This window comes from Diceros bicornis, chromosome 29, assembly GCF_020826845.1.
Source record: "Diceros bicornis minor isolate mBicDic1 chromosome 29, mDicBic1.mat.cur, whole genome shotgun sequence".
NCBI classification, from domain to species: domain Eukaryota; kingdom Metazoa; phylum Chordata; class Mammalia; order Perissodactyla; family Rhinocerotidae; genus Diceros; species Diceros bicornis.
This window is the reverse complement of record NC_080768.1, coordinates 41,080,648-41,094,397: the sequence shown is the minus strand read 5'-3', so window position 1 is coordinate 41,094,397 and position 13,750 is coordinate 41,080,648. Positions and strand designations below refer to the sequence as shown.

At 42.0% G+C, this 13,750-nt stretch overlaps 1 protein-coding gene across 4 annotated transcripts in view; it reads right to left on the bottom strand.

Annotated features, from left to right (window-relative positions):
• The window catches only part of PSD3 (pleckstrin and Sec7 domain containing 3), a 535,293-nt gene that overhangs the window by 314,877 nt on the left and 206,666 nt on the right, over nt 1–13,750 (bottom strand). For all 4 annotated transcript variants that reach the window (XM_058525349.1, XM_058525350.1, XM_058525352.1 and 1 more), the window contains exon 4: nt 12,722–13,117. In XM_058525349.1, coding sequence (XP_058381332.1) covers nt 12,722–13,117 — 396 coding nt within the window. The remainder of the gene's footprint in view (nt 1–12,721; nt 13,118–13,750) is intronic.

Here is a 13,750-nt window from a genome sequence, read left to right as displayed (position 1 = left end):
ACTTAAAATCTGTAATCAAGGCAAGAAATATCAACTTTCCCAATACACACCCACAAACACACCTGTTATAATCAGCTGGCTGCCCTGGATGTTCAGGCACCGGTTCTTATAGGCTCTTGGGTACTCACGAATCCTTTAACCCCAAGCATCTCAAGAAAGGACGTGATATCAACACCCTGGGCTTGTGCACCCTTCTTTACCAACTCTGACCCGAGTTATGCCCTGCGCTGGTCTGTCCCTGCTGAACATGGAAACAGGGAGAGACCTTCCCAGGGATAAACTGTAAAGCTGAAATTCCCTCAGCTCCAGAAAAAAACTCCCTGTGCCGTTTTTCCTTAGATAACTGGCTAGCCTTTGAAGTTTCAAACCTAACCCCAAATTCAAAGACAAATCATGTTTCTATACTAACAGCATAGCCAACTCTCACTCTAGAGATACACCAAAATAAGAATGACAGCCTTGTGCAGTAGTCAGCACAGACCTCACTAAATGACAAGCTCAAATTCGGTGCCTTCCAATGCCTGGGTGAAGTTTCACAAGGGAGCCGAAAGCACGCTACAGTCTAGGAGCTATGTCTAGGAGCACCGCTCTGTCGAACCAAGTCAAAGAGCAGCGCAACTCTATTAAGGGAAAAATCTCATCTTGCCCAAATATTACTGACCCTGCAACAAATACACCCTCTTCATTTCTGTCATTCTTATTTAGAAAACAATATATATGAATTATCATTTTTCCTAAGTTTCTAAGACTTACTTAAAATGTTTTTCATTTGAAATAAAACAGTTTAAAATCCAAAGAATTTTCTGTAACTACAACTACATAATCCAGCACTGCCTAGGACCAGACAAAGAAAATAAACTGAATTTCAGTTACCTCCATCAGCAAACAGTCTGCCCATAATTTTGTCATGAATACAAAGAGCATTCTCCCGTTCCATCTGTTCAGCAAACCTTCATCTTCTGCAAAGTCTCTTTTAATGGACTTCTACAGCTGCTTCTGTTAAGAGTACAAACTGCTACACACTGACTCTGCAGTGACATTCTCCCAGAATGCCACTATCCCCCTCAGGGGCTGAGGGACAAGAACTTGAAAGAAGTCGAAGGAGTACTTCCCCCTCTGCTCGCCTCCCGTCTCAACAGGCAGCTTCCCTCCAAGAGATCTGCTTCACAAGTCCAGATCCAGTGCAGTCACACACGACCTCACAAACCTCCAGCTCAACTCCTCAGAAGCCAGGCGGCAAGCAACAACAGGGAGAAAGGACAACTGCCTAGTTTATTTGGAGTGGCTGCTGCTTATGGGAGAAAGAGAAATTTGTCCTACATCACTAAAAAAAGACAGTAATTTCAGCATTGTTTCTCTTCAACAGCACGAAGGTTTTTGAAGTACTATTTTTAAAAACCATAATTTTCTACAGCACACACATTCTGGCCCTAAAGGAATGACAGAAACAGGCAACAAAATTGATCTAATTCATCTCAATTATATAAAATTCAGTTGTGTTAAATTCACACTTAATCTTACGTGATTTATGTTTTTCTACTTTCATTTCTAGTTTTGTTTGTTTTTCTGCTATCACTGATGTGAACATATTCATTTGTCCTGTTGTTCAAATCCTGCTTCAGACGACCAGAAGTGGACAGGCAACACTCACAGCTGGAGGACACAGGCAACAGATGCACAGGTGCATCCAAGAACCTGGGATCACAGCGCTGGCGGCCTGAGAGCAAGGACAGCACCAGACCTAGCTAATGGATGACAGAGTCCGCGTCAGTACCCCAAGGGGAAAGGAGACTGGCTTACTTCATTGTCTTTCCCAGGCTTTTTCTTTAGGCTCCTGCTATTTTTGTAGGGATAGGAGAATTACAAGGATCAGGAGGTAATAACTAATAATTACTTTATAAACAGAAGTAGATAAAATTACATACTCTCAAAATGTAATATGCCCTTTTAAGAATGCCTTGGTTCACCTAGAAAATGATTATAACTTACCGTCCAGCAATTTTATTCCTAAATATATACCTAGCCTAGAGAAATTCTCCCATATGTGCACAAGAAGCCACAAATTAGAATGTTCACTGCCATGCCATTTGAGATAACAAAAATACAAGACAGCGAAAAAGTTCATAAATAGGAAAATGGAAAAATAAGTTATAGTATATATTCATGTAATGAATACTATACAGAAAATTAATAAATTAGGGCTTTATGAGTCAATAAGAATGAATTTGAAATATTGAGCAAAAAAAGCAAGTTACAAAAAGAAACAAGACAGCATTTATATAAAGCTCAAAAACATGTAAAAGAATACTATCCATTGTTCACAGATGGATGCACACCTATATAGGAATGATAAGCACCCACAGATCATGGTTACCTTTAGGAAGAGAAAGAGGAATGCGACCAGGGAGGCATTCACAGGAGCTTGCAATTCATCTTGATGATTTATTTCTTAAATTGGTTGGTGAGATCACAGGTGTTTATTATTTTCTGCACTTTCTGGTATGCCTAAAATGTTTCAGAAGTTGTAAAAAGTCAACTACACAATGGCTGCCTCTTTGAGTGTAGCAGCAACTGTTCAGTCTAGAAGATTAACAGAACAGGAGGCAAAGAGGTTAATCATTCCCTCAACTCCAACTCTCAAGTCCCCAAATCTCAGCAGCTGTTACTAATTCTGCCTCAGTTTGGCTCCATCTGGAAAGTCACCTGCCCTACTCCCCCCACGACCTTTCACACTTGTCCACCTCATCCTTCAAAGCCCACCACAAAAAGCAACGCTCCCATGTGGGCCCCACGACACCCTATGCTGGCAGTGGCCCCAGCCTCAGGGCCTCCCCGTCTGGTTCTCCAGGCCCTGTGCTACAGTTAGCTGTGAAGCTATTGTCTCTGCCTCCTCTTTGGGAGACACCTAGTACCCAGTATAGAGCAGCTGCTGATTAAGTTCTTCATTCAACAAAAACTCAGTACCCAGTATATGCTGGACCCTGTCACAGAGGTTCTCTGAGCCTCAAAACTAAAGATTTGGGAAGGTCACTGCCTAACAGGAGGGACAAGCCCGTACCTGACAAGGTATAATATTACACGATGAATGCTAAAATAGTTGTTAAATGAATGCTAAGTGTGAATAATGAACTTTTATGATTGTTTCACAATAATAATTATTCAATACCTCTTATTTTTCTCTATACTGAAGAGTTTATATTACTACTCTTGACTAGAAAATGTCACCTTCTTTGTGTTGATGTGGAGCTGCTAAACAGAGTAATTACAAAGACAATAAAACAAACCATCATTAAAACTCCTCACCTTCAAGGAATCTAAGGCTCGTAGAATTATCATCACAGATATGCAGATCCTAGGCCTATCTGACCACAGTCTATTCGTACCAGGTGACTCTGAAGAAGTTTTAAAGACAAGAACTCAAGCAGTGTTATTACTAATAATAAGAGCCAACACTTTTGGAGTACTCATCAAGTGGCAGTAAATTATCATCCCTCTTCCCAGATAAGGAAGTTGAGGTTTAGAAAGATAGTTCACCAAAATTTGAACCAAAGCAGTCTGACTTAAGAACCCACACTCCTCACTAAGAACCTACACTCCTCACTAAGAAACCATACTGTTTCCTAGCAGGAAAATGCATCAACTCCTCTATTTCTAGAATTAGGGATCACTACACCAAAGGTGACACAAGAAATCACGTCGAGGCTCACAGCCAGGGCCACTCACTTCTGCAAACCTCTGTTGAGACTTCTCCCCATCATTGGCACAGTGACCTCTAACAGGCCTGCTCCCCTAGGAACAGGGACTGTGCCACTCAGCTTTGAATTCTGCCTCTGAACAGCTTCCAGTGCTTCTCGAACTTTACAGTGCTTGTGAATCACCTGGGAATTCGTTAAAATACACATTTTGGTTGAGTATGTCAGGGGTGAGCACGAAGATGAGAGGCTGACAGGCTAGGCTGATGTCAGACTCACCTGGGAAGCTTTCCAAGCTCTCACTGGCCAGGCTCCATCCTAGACCAAGAGGATCCAGGTAGTGAGACTGGGGAGTGTGAATTTTAAAAAGGTCCCCCCATAACTCTAATGTGCAGTCCAGTTAGAGAACCCTGTTCTAGAGCTTTCCTACTTCAGTTTGGTCCATAGACCACTGTTCTAGACTAGTGCTTCTCAACCTTCAATATATATTTTTTTTTTTATTTTTTTAATTATTTATTTATTTTCCCCCAAAGCCCCAGTAGATAGCTGCATGTCATAGCTGCACATCCTTCTAGTTGCTGTATGTGGGACGCGGCCTCAGCATGGCCGGACAAGCGGTACGTCAGTGAGCGTCCGGGTCCGAACCTGGGCTGCCAGAAGCGGAGCGTGCCCACTTAACCGCTAAGCCACGGGGCCGGCCCTTCTATATATATTTAAACCACCTGGATACCTTCTTAAAATGTAGATTCTAATTTAGTAGGTCAAGGGTGGGGCCTGAGATTCTGCACTTCTAACAAGCTCCCAAGGCAACACTGCTGGGTAGCAAGATGGTGAGCAGCAAGATTAAAAGTCTCAGTAGTTCAGCGTGTATGATTTAGAAGGCTTTCCTTTCAGAATTCCAGATTCAGAGACCAGAAGAATACCTGCAGATGGAGGTTCAGGCATGGGCATATGAAACAGCACAGGAAGTGTGGGGATTCGGAAGTGTGGGCACTTATCTAACGTGGTTTAGATGGAGTTTAATATTAATCCTCATTAGCATTCATGAGAAAAATCATCTTCAACTTACCTTGCACCACGGCCACTCAGCTACTGAATATTAAGGCTCTACTAGAGGTTGAGCCAATTTAATATAGACTGTATTTCAGTTTAGAGAAAGCTTATGAGATTCACAGAAGAAGTAAAACAAGCTTAAAGCACTGGAAACATACCGATTTGGGGTTCTGATAAATTGGTACGCCTATATAAAATACCTTCAAAGAACTATTTATTTGGAGAAGGTCTCCATCTTTTTTCTTCCCCAAACCACAGGTCAATGGATAACATTTCTCATTCAGTGTTGCAAATCTTGTGTTAAGTGACCTCTGCTGAGAGGAAATGTTATTGTCTCCTTTAAAAGTTAAATATTGCCCTGATATATGAATAAAAAGACTGCTATATCATCCCGATCAGTTAAAATATTAACCACCAATCCAGTTTTGTTGAGCTATGATTCTCCTTGTAATAACATATACCTCCTATGTCCTTTATCATTTGAAGTCTTATGTAATATGGTCTTCAATAAAAGATCATACACTTAACCAGCACCTTACAGTACTCTTCACAGCAATATCCACCAATTTTCAGGGCATTACTTTTTTTTAAGGTTTAAACTACAGAATTGGAACATTTCTGGGAATCCCTATTTCAAATCCAGGCTCATTTCCTGAAGTCATCACCAATTAATACAAGAGGCACCCAACAGACAGAGAGAGCCCCAAACCCCCAGAGCCGGGGCTGGCCCGCTGAGAGGAGCCGGAAAAACGCCGGAGGACCACAGCACTTGGCTTCCACCTGGGCTCCCTGACAAGCAAGCCGCTGTCGTAGAAGGGCAGGAGGCACAGAAGAGCTGCCAGGAAACTCGCCTCAGACTGCACATTTTCTACAAAGATGGAATTAGAAAGATACACAAGCAGCACCCAAGTGCTCTTGTGTGCCCATCTCTCAGCCTGGCCTAGCCCACTCCTCACCCCTCCAAAGCTCACTCTCCCCACAGCTGCAAGCCTCACTCACAATGGTGACTCCTAACTCTCTCCAGCCGACCTTCAATCCCACACTCACACCAGCATTTCCGCATGAAGGACCCTCCCCCTCCTCAGATTTAACCTGTTTAAACTGACCCTACTACTAGGTGCTCCCCTACAAACCCTGCTGCTCTCCCCAACTCCTGCTGATTGTTTCTTGATTCGGTAAGTTATCCACGCCTGAAATCTCACAATTTGGACTCGGCCTGCGTGTCCTATATTCAAACATTCACCAAATCCTTGCATCTTTTTTTCTTTACGAGTCTTTTTCTTATCTATTTTCTTATCATCCTTAGACTGTTATTCAGACTACTGCAAAACTCATGATAGGTTTAAAATGAATATCCACAAACTAGAACTCAGCAAATTCTTACAACAAAACTGTAAATTGGGTGGTAAGGTTATTTCCATTTCACCAATAAGGGAATCGGAGGTTCCTTGAAGGCAAATAACCTAGCCAAGATTAGGCAGCCAGTAAAGAGGATGATGTCACCCTCTGTCTTCTGATCCCAGATCTCCATATTTACGCCACCCTACCACAGTGCTTTATGAAAAGAAATGATGTTTCAGGAAATCCAGTAATAGGGGTTTCAGAGAGCTTAGGGCTTAGAGGATGGTGCTGGCAGCTCAGAGGCTGATACAGGACTTGAGCACATGGTGGAGAAGCATGATGACTTTTCTTCAGGTTACCACTCTCATTGGTATTATCAATTTTCACTTATTTGTCTCCTACTATGTACCAGGCATTGTTAATCCACTTGTTAATCCATTGTTAATCTGTTCTTGATTTTTTTCACTTGATTAATCTCATTTGCTTCTCCCTCCTTTACCCAATAGGTATTATTCATTCCATTTTACACTTGGAAAGCTTCCCAGATTTTCCATAATTTATTCAAGATCACACACCTAGTAAGTAACTGAAGCAGGATTTGAACCCAGATATGACTGGCTCTGAAACCTAGCAGAGCTCCGACCCCTCATCATTGAGCAGGCTCATTTGTAGTAAAATAACAAAATTCAACATTACAACTGCTTCAGGAAGCTACAAAGAGAAAAATGAGAACCTATTTTCTACAGAACAGGTTTTAAAATGTAAATGAAAAGGACTAATGAGATTATTAGAGCAACAGAAACCCAATAATGAAGCTGTGAGGCAGCAGAGCTTCCCACTGCTGATGACAGAAGAAAAGGCAGGGGCTCATGGGCAGCCAGTCTCTGAGGACAACTTCGCAAGATCAAAATCTTTTCCTCTGTCACCAGCTTAAATCATATTAATTTCTTATTTTAACTTTTATACATGATATTAAAATGCCTGCAGGGGCCAGCCTGGTGGCATAGCAGTTAAGTATGCACATTCCGCTTTGGCGGCCCGGGGTTCGCAGGTTTGGATCCTGGGCGCGGACCTACTCACCGCTCATCAAGCCGTGCTGAGGCGGTGTCCCACATAGAAGAGCCACAATTCTACAACTATGATACACAACTATGTACTAGGGCTTTGGGGAGAAAAAAGAAAAAAGAGGAAGATTGGCAACAGATGTTAGAGCAGGGCCAATCTTCCTCAAAAAAAAAAAAAACAAAAACAAATGAAATCTCTTAAATAAAATAATAAAATGCCTGCAGGTTTTAAATTGAGATGTCAAAAAAATTTTTGAAATCACACTTCAACAAATTTCTGTAAGTATTAATCTTGTTTCATGTGACTTCTTCTTAGACAGAAAGACAATAAAGACAGGGAAAAACTGAGGAAGAAAAAGGATACTTCTCAATGCCAGCATCCATTTGAGAAGGGGGGAGAAAACCAGGAGGAAGGCAGAACACCACAACTATAAAATTCAGTGGCCCTGTGGCTGAAGCCCTCTCTCCTCAGGCATACCAGCTACACACAGATGTAATTCACCTCTTCAGCTTACTCCTATCCTGAGCGATATCAGAAAGACAGACTAGGAAGCTGAAACATACAATATATCTATTACACTACAAAGGTAATTTTAAAAAGCAGTTTTATATATTTCAGAGAAGCTTCTGCCATACTACTGTACTTGCTATCTCTTTTCCTATCTGTCCAAACCCAAGCTCAACAGAAATGGATACCATTTAGCTCTGTTAATGGTCATAATGACAGCATTTGTGCCTTACAGTCTCAGGTCAGAACTTACTGATGGGAGTTGCAGTCATTCGCTGATGAGCTGGCAAGGGAGAAGCACCCAGACACAAAGGAACCCACTGGAACGTGTCTAATTGTAAGTCTCTAAGTATCCTTTCTAATTCTGGAGCCATGTGACTGGCCTTCACACAGCACTGCTGACCCGGTCACCCTGAGCGCTATGTGGCTGGACCACAAAGGGTGGGGATGCTCCTCTTGCTCCTTCATTAAAATATTGTGTTACACTCTCAGAGCGAGCTATTTCCTGAGAGACAGCGCACTCAGCACCTGAGAGAACTTAACTATTCCTGTCCAGATTTATTCCAGGGTCTTAAGAGGCTTTTTCACCATATAGAGTGATCTATTTGGTATCACAAAGGTGTATACTCCTTTAAAAGACAAACAGCACACATACTCTTAAAATATGTCCTTTCCAACCTGATGCTAGAATATTACAGATTTGAAATATTTTCTTCTTTGATTTAAGTGGAGAGAGTAAAAACAGGGAAGAACAATCCCCCTCTGGCCCCAAAGCACAGCTAAATGGAAGACTGGTGTTTTGAGGCGGGCACCAGGATATGCTGAAGTGCTACGACATCCTCCTCACCCTTCCCAACCACTTCCGTCTTTCTGTAAAGCACACAATAAGAAATCACTGTCAAAGACTGCCACTAAAATAACCTTTAATGTCAAAGTAAAAGCACATATTGAAATAGAAAAGGATTTAAAAATATACTAGGCAATGCCAAATAAATATATTTTTGTTTTGAAACCAAAAATCAATGGGTTCTGGAGCCTGACTGCCTGGGCTCAAATCCTGGGTGTGCCGCTTAACATCTGTGTGACTTTAAGCAAGTTCCTCAGCTGTTCTGTCCCCTCAGTTTCCTCATCTGGAAAATGAGAACATTAATAGTTCCTTTCTCCTAGCTTATTATGAGAATTAAGCACCATGTGTTTATTAAATAAATAAAACCTATGGGATGCATATCATATAAAATTGTGTTTAGAGACCACCTCAAGTAATCTTATAGTATTTCCTACTGGCTGACAACTAACATTTTATATGTTAAAATCAGTACCTCAACAGGATAGGATTAATTTTCTTGGTTCATGTCCAGATGGAATCAAAGAAGCATTATGAGGGAGACAGACCTCATGGTCTCATCGTCTCCTTTCCTTTGCACCTTCCTCAGAGTTCACTTTATCCAGTACAGTCAGACCTCCCTGTCCACTGCCAAAGAACCAGCAGAAGCCAGTGAACAGAGCTGGGACACTAGGCACGTGCACTTGTTTTATTTACCACTTTTCTTGGGTAAGTATCACAACATTTATTAATACAGCTGGAATTTTTTTTTCCTTGAATCCTAATACTTTGGCCCCGAGTGCTTGGCTAAGGGAATTCAATTGTGTGGACTACTGTGCAGTCAGCATTCTAGTCTGGATTTCCATAACAGGCTCAATACCTCTGTGTCTACTTCCTTACCTCTGCAGAGGGATGTTTTAATGCAGAACTTTTTAAAAGCCTTCTCATTGATTACTTTAAAAATTTATGGAGACATGTTTATTAATGATTTGGTAAAATTTTCTCAAGTTGAACATACACAACACCACCCCCAACAACAACAACCAGCTTTACAATTACCAACTCAGACCTCTGGCTCTATAGACATGTGGCATGAGAGAAATTAGTTCAAAAGAAAGAACAAAGATATGAGACCAGGCAGCCTAGAATAGTGGATGTACCTGGTCTAGGAGGCAGGCAATTTGAATTCTGGTGCAGGATCTGTCACCAGGTAAATCCAACCCCACCAAACCAGGACTCAGATTCTTTGCTGTAAAACATGGTTATTTATGGCCCCCTTCGAGCTGGAAAATGTCATAATTCTTCAACCTACAATTCCTCTGATGCTGCAACTTCTCCAAAGCACCAAGAAGGCAGAGAAGGTAAAGAAAGATATGAAAGTTATTCTAGTTTCTTTAAAATCTCTTAAGGGGCCAGCCTGGTGGCATAGTGGTTAAGTTCACCTGCTCCGCTTCGGCAGCCCAGGGTTCGCAGGTTTAGATCCCAGCGCAGACCTACACACTGCTCATCAAGCCATGCTGTGGCAGACATCCCACATAAAATAAGAGGAAGATGGGTACAGATGTTAGCTGAGGGCCAATCTTCCTCAGCAAAAAGAGGAGGATTGGCAACAAATGTTAGCTCAGGGCTAACCTTCCTCACCAAAAAAAAAACAAAAAAAATTTCTTAGGATCCTTGAGCCCCCTCTAATTTTTAACCCTGAATAGAGACATATACCACAAAACAAAACCTCCTCCATCCATCACCACTTATTATCTTATGCCAACTGAAAGAACACAAATGGGGTGCCCCACCACACTGCTCTGTCCACGTCACTAGCAGTCCTCAGGAAGGGTGGAATGACCACCTAACAGGAATCAAGTGGAAGTGTGCCAGAGCTGGGTGAGAAGTCCAGCTGGCTCATCTCTAAGACGCTTCTCATTCAGTACTAGAATTCGGTCTTATCACTGGACAAGATCTCATGGTTTGACAACGTAGGTGACCAAGCTGAAACTTGATCTCGAGACAGCCTGAAGTATACTACTATCTAAATTTGAGATGCTAAAATACTATAACTTACCCCAATACTCTCTTTTAAGTATCTAACTCTGCCCTACTAATGACTGGCACCCATGCTGACTCCAGTAATGACTACTTTCTATTCTAAGTGAGCAAACCATACATTTGATAAACCTCTCACCCAATTCCTTCCTGTTCTGACTCGCTGATGTTCGCCTCTTGTCTTTATTTACTTGCCCTCCCTGTGGCTCCTGCAGCAAAGCCCCTCAGCCCAAAATGCTTCAGCTCCCCATCCTATTTTGGGTCTGTAATATAAACCGCTTCTACTCACCCCAGAAAGTTGGACTGGAATTTCAAGGAAATTATCTGCCTACCTGTGCTATATATATATATATACCTGTGTGCTATCACAATTTACAGTTATCAGAGATGATGGTGAAATGAAAGGACTAAAGTGGCCCCTCCACTCAGAGATGCCCCCTCAGGGACACCCCCTCTCAGGGACCCTCCCTCAAAGACACCCTCCCTCTCAGGGACACCCCCCTCTCAGGAATATGGGAAGTCTGAACATGGGCTTATCAGCTCATCACTTCTGATTCACACCTTTACTCAAGCTCCTGCTTTGTACCAGGCACAGGTACAGGTGCTTTCATCTATGTTAACTCTTTAAATCTCACAGCCACACAGCAAACTGAAGATCATTAACCCCATTTTGCAAATAAATAAAGCAGGTTTCAGAGAGAATAAGTGGTTTGCCCAAGTAATTCAGACCAAGGCCTTCTGCTTTTGAGATCTATGTTCTTTTCATTATCTCACTGCGACCAAGAAGACGACAAACACCCATGGTCCATTTCACAAGGAAATGTAGAGCTACAAAGTTATAATGTGCCAGTTTTGAATGTTCTCATCCAATGAATTATGAACCTATAAACTGGTTATAGAAAATGCTTAATATAGGACCGACTGCTCATAAAGAGAGCTTCATTGGAAACTTGTAATATGAATGCTGATTCTTAAAAAAGCACTTGACATTTTTTGATACAGCTTTAAAATAGTTTATCCCCATTCAACCTCCCCTCCACCTCCCCCAACACACCCACTGACACACTTTAATTCAGGAAAAATATATCAAAACTAAACTCATAAAATGATTAAGAAGTTGAGCATTCTCTGCCCACTGATGGAGATGCTAAAGGACAGGTAAAAGACCCAAGGATGATGAGCAAGAAGAAATGAAATGCTGGATAATCCATAAATAGACAGGGAATCACTAAATGACAGGTATGGCGCATATTCCCTAGATAATTTGTCATTTTTTTCTCTCAGGTAGACTTAAATCCTAAGGTAGAGTGAGAACATAAATATTTATAGCCTTGACCAAGGTATCAGCAGTATCAGGCATCCCTGTAATCAGAGCCTTCCCGCACCATCTCAGGAACAGGAAGACCACCCGGCAGAACAGCACCTCACAGAGCAAAGGGCTGGAACAGGCTTTGGTGACCACCTAATTCAACCCCTGCAATTGACCATTAAGGACTCTCTGGCATAATGACACGACCTGCTCCACGTCACTGACCAGTGTCAGCGCCAGCACAAAAGCCACGCTCTCTTGGTGTTCCTTCCACAGCACCATGCCTCTGCTGTCCAAGCTGCATCTCGGAGCTCCTCTTCACCCACAAATGTCTGTTCAGGACCCAATTTACATAGGGTAATCCAGGAAATACCACCAAATAGAATGACCTCAGCTTGCCAATTTGGCAAACCACTAAAGTGTACTCTGCCTGCCCCTAAAACCCAATTACTTTTTTTGTGTGTGTGAGGAAGATCAGCCCTGAGCTAACATCCATGCTAATCTTCCTCTTTTTGCTGAGGAAGACCGGCCCTGAGCTAACATCTAGTGCCAATCCTCCTCCTTTTTTTCCCCAAAGCCCCAGTATATAGTTGTATGTCATAGTTACACATCCTTCTAGTTGCTGTATGTGGGACGCGGCCTCAGCATGGCCGGACAAGCGATGCATCCGTGCGCGCCCGGGATCCAAACCCGGGCCGCCAGTAGTGGAGCGCGTACACTTAACCGCCAAGCCACAGGGCCAGCCCCCCAATTACTTTTTACTCATATCATTCACTTATATCCACAGAAACTGGCCAAATGCTTTTCAAATACATTCCACACTCAGATTTCCTAAAAAGAAAATGCTACAAAAAACTACCAGCATGAAATTGATGAGATTGGGACTAGTACCTTCCCCAGAAAGCAATCTCCGGGGTGCCTTTCATGTAGATGGAGTCACCGGCGTCATTCAGCCCGTTGGTGAGCCCACCAGAATAGGCCATCACTATTCTGCCATCTGCCGAGACGCTCAGGATGTCCTGCGGTCCTCCCACTGCCGTCCTCTCCAGGAACTGACTGCCTTCTTTAATGCGCTGCTGGATCATTGGAGTGAGGGGCATTTCAAAGCTGAAACAGCTATCAGGCTCTGAGTATAATGTCTCCAAGGACTCAGCACTGTAGTATAAAGAAGTGTTGTCCAAAATGGTTTCAAACTGGGAGCTATACACATCAGTGGCATCCTCTGCATACTCTGGCCCAAGGGTATCATCATCTCCTGCCCTAAAGTGCTCTTCTTGCTCAAGAGTCCTGGAAAGCAAATAAGAGCAAAGAATTTCAATATTAGGTTAATTTTTCTTTTTAAGATAACATGTTGTAGAGCTAACATTTGTATTCCCGGGGCTTATGTCTTAATATATTTGGCAAAAAAGATATCATAGAAACATATTCCAGTTGCAAAAACTCTTAGCATACATGTGCTACACTACCCTCTAAAATAATTTAATATAGTTTCAAACTAGTTTCCTAGTATGTGAATACATGTGGTCCAATGAATATTGGATAATATATCAAATTGCCATTTTAGCCAACTAAACTCCAAATTATTTACAGCTACCATCATTCTTAATTTTAACAGAAACAGATTAATATACTGTGTAAACTTAATGGAGTAAAAATACACTGAACTTTCATCAGTCTATTAATACTTTCTGATTTAAATAAGACCAAATGCCCTCAAGAGGATGAATACATTAGAATCCAAAGGCTGCCCCCTCCTGACAAGAAGGCAGCACTGCAGAGAGATTTCAGGTCCAAAATTAGCCACTGAAAGACCTTAAAAAAAAAAACAAAGCCAACAGACATGTTTATTGCAAGGCTAACCAAAACAGTGAAAACCTAGAAACAACTTACAAGTTAATATACAGGGGTGAAGCGTTAATT